The following is a 7693-nucleotide window of genomic DNA, read 5'->3' as shown; positions in this document are numbered from 1 at the left end:
CCTCTCTCCCCTCCCCTCACTCCCTCCCATCTCTCCCCCTCCCCTCACTCCCTCCACTCTCTCCCCCTCCCCTCTCTCCCCCTCCCCTCACTCCCTCCCCTCTCTCCCCCCTCCCATTATCCCTCCCCTCTCTCCCCCCTCCCCTCACTCCCTCCCCTCACTCCCCCTCCCCTCACTCCCTCCCCTCTCTCCCCTCCCCTCACTCCCTCCCCTCTCTCCCCTCCCCTCACTCCCTCCCCTCTCTCCCCCTCCCCTCACTCCCTCCCCCTCTCACCCCCCTCCCCTCACTCCCTCCCTCTCTCCCTCCCCCTCACTCCCCTCCACCCTCCCCTCCCCTCCTCCCTCCCACCTCCCCTCACTCCCCCTCCTCCCTCCCCCTCCCCTCACTCCCTCCCCTCTCTCCCCCTCCCTCACCCCTCCTCTCTCTCCACTCCCCTCCTCCCTCCCCTCTCCCCCTCCCCTCACTCCCTCTCCCCTCCTCTCACTCCTCCCCTCTCTCCCTCCCCTCATCCCTCCCCTCTCTCCCCCTCCCTCACTCCCTCTCCCTCCCCCCCCTCACTCCCTCTCCCTCCCTCTCTCCCCCCCTCACTCCCCTCCCCTCTCTCCCCTCCCCTCACTCCCTCCCTCTCTCCCCCTCCCCTCACTCCTCCCCTCTCCCCCTCACTCCCTCCCCCTCTCCCCTCCCCTCACTCCCTCCCCCCTCACTCCCCTCCCTCCCTCTCCCCTCCCTCACTCCCCTCCCCTCACTCCCTCCCCTCACTCCCCTCCCCACACTCCCCTCCCCTCACTCCTCCCCTCTCTCCCCTCCCCTCACTCCCTCCCCCTCACTCCCTCCCCTCCTCCTCCCCTCACCCCTCCCCCCTCACTCCCTCCCCTCTCTCCCCCTCCCCTCCTCCCTCCCTCTCCCCCTCCCCCTCCCCTCACTCCCTCCCCTCTCTCCCCCTCCCCTCACTCCCTCCCCTCTCTCCCCCTCCCCTCACTCCCTCCCCTCTCCCCTCCCTCACTCCTCCCTCTCTCCCCTCCCCTCTCCCTCCCCTCTCTCCCCCTCCCTCCCTCTCTACCCTCTCTCCCCCTCCCCCTCTCTCCCCCTCTCCCCTCCCTCTCTCCCCCTCCCCTCACTCCCCCTCCCTCCCCCCTCCCCACACTCCCCCTCCCCTCACTCCCTCCCCTCTCTCCCCCTCCCCTCTCTCCCCCTCCCCTCACTCCCTCCCCTCGCTCCCTCCCCTCTCTCCCCCTCCCCTCACTCCCTCCCCTCTCTCCCCCTCCCCTCACTCCCTCCCCTCTCCCCCCTCCCCCTCTCTCCCCCTCCCCTCACTCCCTCCCCTCTCTCCTCTCTCCCTCCCCCTGCTCCCTCTCCCTCCCCTGCCCCTGCTCCCGCCCCCTCCCCTCAGGGGTGAGGGAGCAGGGGGAGGGAGAGAGGAGAGAGGGGAGGGAGTGAGGGGAAGGGGAGGGAGAGAGGGAGGGGGAGGAGGGAGAGAGGGGAGGGGGAGGGAGTGAGGGGAGGGGGAGGGAGAGGGGGGAGGAGGGAGAGAGGGGAGGGGGAGGAGGGAGAGAGGGGAGGGGAAGGAGGGAGAGAGGGGTGGGGGAGGAGGGAGAGAGGGGAGGAGAGAGGGGAGTGGGAGAGGTGAGGGAGCAGGGGCGGAGGGAGCAGGGAGAGGGGAGGGGGAGTGAGCAGGGGAGGGGAGGGAGCATGGGAAGAGGGGAGGGAGGGAGCAGGGGGAGGGAGAGAGGGAGGAGGAGGGAGCCGGGGGAGCGTAAGAGGGGAGGGGGAAAGAGAGGGGAGGGGGAGGGAGCAGGGGGAGGGAGACGGGTGGGGGAGGGAGCAGTGATTGAGGGGAAGGGGAGGGATCAAGGGGAGTGGGAGGGTGCAGGGGGAGTGGGAGGAAGCAGGGGAGGAGGAGGTGTGGGAAGGGGGAGGGGAGGGGGAGGGGGAGAGGGATGGGGTGTGGGTGTGGGAGTGCTCTCTCCGTGTTGATTGACTAAATTCTTGCACAGTGCCTCATGGAGAAATCCCCAAGATGATATCTCAGATAAATGCTAAGACAGGAGACAGTAAGATAAGTAAACTCACGTGGTTTTTGGTGGCTACGTTTCTGACCATGTAAAATGGATTGCGCAAAATATCCTTAATGCACTTTCTTTGTGCCTTGCACCCCAAAGGTTTCTCGGAACCTCTGTGAACAGTGGGGTGATTCCAGACACAGTCAGTGGTGAGAACTCACAAATGGAGTGATACTAAACAATGTTATCACCAGTGTAACTCCAGACTAGATCTCGAGTGATTCTGCACAGGTCATACTAGCATTCAATATAGGATGCAATGGGATTTCTTTTCCACAAGAAAATCAGGCAGTGTCAAATGGGCTGCCAAGACGGATTTCTACCCCACAATCTCCATTTCTTCTTGCAGTGCAGTAACTACATCACCACATACTCTCATCCCTTGATTGGAGCAAGGAGAATCTTGTTGACTTCAGCTCTGCTAAGTCGGTGTTTTTCTTATCTCTTACATGTCTAGCCAGCAACTATTGTGCTGTTATCCTTGTGTCAGTCGTGGCCCAGTGGTAGCACTCCCGCTTCTGAGTTAGAAGGTTGTGGGGTCACGACCTGTTCTGGTGACTTGAGCACATAATCTAGGCCAGTGGTTCTCCACCTTTTTTTTCTTTGAACGACCACCTTTTCAAATGGATTAGTCATCACGGACCCCTCATCTAAATTATAATACTCACTGTGATGAAATATGCCATTCATCACTCATCTGTATTCACTGTGTGATTGTGCCTGTGACTGTGGTTTAGTTTCAGTTTCATTTCCCTTACCTCAGTTCCGTTTCCTCACCTTGTATTGTATTGTGTGTAGGGCTCCGCCCATACCTGGCCCCTATGTAAGCAGGCTCAGCGTGCCTCACATCCAGTACTGCAGACCTCTGGATGGAAGACACCTCTCCACTGTGTGTTACCTTCTAAGTTAATAAAAGCCTTGTTTTGTTCCGCTAACATTGAGCCTCGGATTTATTGAGGCACATCACTCACAATATGAAAGTGCTGCATGTAACGAGTGTTTCAATAATGCTTTCAAGAAATCAGGTATTTACTTACAGATATCAGTGTGATGGGTGTGCCACACTCTCATCGATCAACTTTTTGGCACCCACCACCAGCCTTGGTAACAGCAGGTCTACTTGGCCATCTTCATGCCACTCTTAGCGCTCCTCCATGCGCACTCCCCTCCTGGGTGAGACAGCCAGCCCACTCTGCGCTGCACATGTGGTGACCGAACTCCACTCCCGCCTCCCGGCGCACACCAAGCCCACCTCCGGCCGCAGCTCATTCGCTTACTCTTGACCACGTTGCCCGCCCGTAAGGCCGGCCCTGCTCAGTACTCGCATTATTTCACGGACCCCCCTGTAAAGTCTCTACAGACCCCAGTTTGAGAACCGCTGATCTAGTCTCCAGTGCAGTACTGGGGGAGTACTGCACTGTCTGAGGTGTTGTCTTTTGGATGAGATGTTAAGCCGAGGCCCCGTCTGTCCTCTCAGGTGTACTTGAAAGATCACAAGCAACAACACTCAAGGAGCTCAACACAATCCAGGGCAAAGTAGCCCACTTGATTGGCACCCCATCCGCCACCTTAAACATTCACTCCCTCCACCACCGGTGCTCCGTGGCTGCAGTGTGTACCATCTACAAGATGCACTGCAGCATCTCGCCAAGGCTTCTTTGGCAGCACCTCCCAAACCTGTGACCTCTTCCACCTAGAAGGACAAGGGCAGCAGGCGCATGGGAACACCACCACCTCCAAGTTCCCCTCCAAGTCACACACCATCCTGACTTAGAAGTATATCGCCGATCCTTCATCGTCGCTGGGTCAAAATCCTGGCACTCCCTCCCTAACAGCACTGTGGGAGTACCTTCACCACACGGACTGCAGTGGTTCAAGAAGGCGGCTCACCACCACCTTCTCAAAGGGCAACTAGGGATGGGCAATAAATGCTGGCCTTGCCAGCGACGCCTATAGCAGGAAGGCTGTTCCCGATGGCGGGGGAGTCCAGAACCAGGGGTCACAGTCTAAGGATAAGGGGTAAGCCATTTAGGACTGAGATGAGGAGGAATTTCTTCACCCAGAGAGTGGTGAACCTGTGGAATTCTCTACCGCGGAAGGCAGTTGAGGCCAATTCATTAAATATATTCAAGAGGGAGTTAGATATATTTCTTAAAGCTAAGGGGATCAAGGGATATGGGGAGAAAGCAGGGACAGGGTACTGAATTTGGATGATCAGCCATGATCGCATTGAATGGTGGAGCAGGCTCGAGGGGCCGAATGGCCTACTCCTGCTCCTATCTTCTATGTTTCTATATTTCCATATCCCGTGAATGAATAAAAATAAATCTTCATTTACCTTGCTTCTCGTAAAGAACGGCATTTGTTCTTCTCACCACCACTTGCGTGCGACTGTTGTCTGCTGTAGTGATACACTCTTGATTTTTCTGAGTGAAAAGGAAAGCTCTGACAAATAAAATACACAATGAGGAATATTACTAGATAAAATACAATGGGAGTAATTTTGTCTTCAAAATCAGGAGAGACGTATAACGGGCAGTTGATCCGATATCGACCACAATCAAAATGACCCCAGTGATATAGATGAGGCTGAACCAATCTATGCCAACATCACTAACCATATAAAAGTTTCTTTTTAAGTTTCCTTCAGTAACACTGCGGCATTGTAGAAATCAAAAGCGAGTTTTATAGCTCCAATGTACAAAATAAAATGAGTACTTGTTTTGTGTTAGTTCAGAATTAAGAATGCTGTTTCCCACAAGATAAGATATATTCAAAAACTGGAAATGACTCCTCTTGATATTAGGAGTCGGTTGCTGCGCACATTTATTTAACAATGCCTTTCCACGGATTTAAAGTTAGTGTTAACTGGCTTAAAATCAATATAGTTTAGCGCCTCCATTAAAAGACAAAGGAATGTTGTACGGTCGTGATAATAATTAGTCAGCTTATATTGGCAAGTCATTTTTAGCCTTTGACTCGGTTTTCAGCCACTTGAGAAAATATTGGTTCTATATTTCCTCGTGCTTTCTGCTGCTGTGCTGGCGGAAATCCCGTTTGCACGTCATGCAGTTATGGCAGCTGGAAGTCCCATGGAATTTAGGGCCATTGCGCCTTTTATTCCATGATACACCTCTTCGAAAAGTTGGAACAGAAGTGACTAGATTTTCCAATTGGCCTTTGTTTGAAGGCCGCAGCCTCATGAATCTATAGACGTTACAGGATGGAAACAGGTCATGCGGCCCAAGCGTTCCATGTCGACACTTGCCCTCCACATGAGCAAAGAGCTCAAGTCACATATACCCACCCTGTTCCCAAAACCAATCTAAATTTCATCTATCGTAGAAGTTTTAAATCTGAGTTGTCACAAGTTTAAAAACAGCAAATGTGGGAAATGCACAATGGACATTTGCATCTGCATCTGTCTCAGTTCTGACAAGGGTTCTACCTGCCTTCTCCCTTAAAGAAAGAAAGACTTGCATTTATACAGTGTCTTTCACAACCTCAGGACATACCAAAGTGCTTTACAGCCAATTAAGCACTTTTTTGAAGTGTAGGCACTGTTGTAATGTAGGAAACACCAATTAGTGCACAGCAAGCTCCCACAAACAGCAATGAGATAAATGACCAGCTAATCTGTTTCAGTGGTATCAGTTGAGGTAATTTGCTAGGACACTAGTAGGAACTCCCTGCTCTTCTTGAAAATAGCACCATGGGATCTTTTGTGTCCACCTGAGAGGGCAGACGGGACCTCGGTTTAACATCTCATCCGAAAGACAGCACCTTTGACAGTGCAGCACTCCACTTAGATTTTGTGGTCAAGTACTTGGAGTGGGACTTGAACCCACACCTTTCGACTCAGAGGTGAGAGTGCTACCCACTGAGCCACAGCTGACGCTTTGCTTTCAGATGCTAATGGTCTGCTGTGCATTTTCTGCATTTTCTACTGTTTATTTTATAAAGAGAAAAACCTACCTGCAAAGAAATTGGTTTTCTTTGTTACATTTTGCTGCACATTCTTCAACACTGACCACTTGGTATTTCAATTCTCTCACAGAATAAATCCAGGCCCCTTCTGTTTTTACATAATCATTCAGTATATCGCTTCTGACTGTACAAAAAAAACAGACATTACGGTAGTATGTTTTGTTTACAACAATGTGCTTTGAGACAAAACCATCCAAACTAGTTAATAGTTTCACTCACCGAAACATGGCAAAGTCAGAAAAAGGAGCCCTGTGTAAGCGAGCATTTTAATCCTGATTTGAACCACCTTAGAAACCCCTTGTAGGGCAGTGGGTCTATATTTACTGACTGAGGGCTTTGCATCACTGAACAAACAAGCCTGGGTAGACAGAGCAACTTTGCATTTAGAGATAGTGAATCATTCTCTAAACAAAGATGGCATAAACTTGCTAACATTACCCGGGCATTCAGAAAACTTTTTTTTCGAGGAAGAGTCTATGTTATGAGTGTCCAGTCATTTTGACTTTTATTAACCAAAATCCCACCTCCTTTTCACAAACAAAATCTCCCAATCTAGGCATGGTACTTTTGACGAGTTTCATCTTAAAGATTGTTTTAATACCAGTGTTTATTTAAACGTAATAGCACAGAAGATGGGCACCCTAACCTGAGCATTCTATCCACAATTCCACCCATTCTGCGTGCCCACCTCTCCGGACTTCTGGCCATTCACTTCCAGCAGCTGATCTCTGAGGCACTCACGTACACAATGTCCAAATGTCATTCTTCCCCGCAAATAACAGACGTGAAGAGCCAATAAGCAGCTAGCCCAAAGGGTAGCTCACCCAATCGAGGTGCCCAACGGCTCAGGAATTTGCGGATTTCCGAGACTCCCGAAAAACCATCTTTGATATTTTCGAGATGTTTCTGTTTTGTAATTAAGATCCTTGTTCAGTAACTTCACCATCTATTTTCGGGGCTGGTTAATTCCTTGGTGACCACTCTGTGCGATGCCCACTCTATGATTTGCCAACATTTTAGTTACGGCAGTTCTCTGAGAACAACTCTGTCGTCAGTTCCTGATACTGCTCACCTTCCACAGTGTTGCGTGTGTTTTTGTAATCTTGGTCCATTTACCTGTACAGTCAGTCACACTATCGCAGCTTGTAACACAGACCACTTCGCTAAATATTTTTAAAGGAATGGTTGCTGTCCAGACCAAATACGATGATGAGGAATTATTGGAAAGCGAGCATTTAAGCCCGGGCGCGGCGAACATCAGAGAAGCAAGTACATTCCTTTACAGGTGCCAGCCATGGCTCAGTAGTTACACTCAGGCCTCTGAGTTACAAGGTTGTGGGTTCAAGTCCCACTCCAGTGACTTGAGCACAAAAATCTAGACTAACACTTCAGAGCAGTACTGAGGGAGTGCTGCACTGTTAGAGTTGCCATCATTTTGATGAGATGTTAAACGGAGGCCCTGTCTGCCCTCTCAGGTGGACATTAAAGATCCCAAAGTACTTTTTGAAGTGGAGTCACTGTTGTAATGTAGGAAATACGGCAGCCAATTTGCGCACAGCAAGCTCCCACAAACAGCAATGTGATAATGACCGGATAATCTGTTTTAGTGATGTGGGTTGAGGGATCAATATTGGCCAGGACGAAG

At 51.5% G+C, this 7693-nt stretch overlaps 1 protein-coding gene across 1 annotated transcript in view; it reads right to left on the bottom strand.

Moving 5' to 3' along the window:
* The window catches only part of plg (plasminogen), a 165876-nt gene extending 159503 nt beyond the window's left edge, over positions 1–6373 (bottom strand). The window contains exons 1-3 of the mRNA XM_085981996.1: positions 6268–6373; positions 6037–6172; positions 4400–4506 (exon numbers count right to left, since the gene is read on the bottom strand). Of these exons, the coding sequence (XP_085838122.1) occupies positions 4400–4506; positions 6037–6172; positions 6268–6313 (289 nt within the window). The 5' untranslated portion in view covers positions 6314–6373. The remainder of the gene's footprint in view (positions 1–4399; positions 4507–6036; positions 6173–6267) is intronic.
* Between the last annotated feature and the right edge of the window lie 1320 nt (positions 6374–7693).

Source organism: Somniosus microcephalus, chromosome 3 (assembly GCF_052327205.1).
Source record: "Somniosus microcephalus isolate GS21.2 chromosome 3, FLI_Smic_1.0, whole genome shotgun sequence".
Classification (NCBI taxonomy): Eukaryota; Metazoa; Chordata; class Chondrichthyes; order Squaliformes; family Somniosidae; genus Somniosus; species Somniosus microcephalus.
The sequence above is the reverse complement of the archived record's forward strand: the minus strand, read 5'-3'. Positions and strand labels throughout refer to the sequence as shown.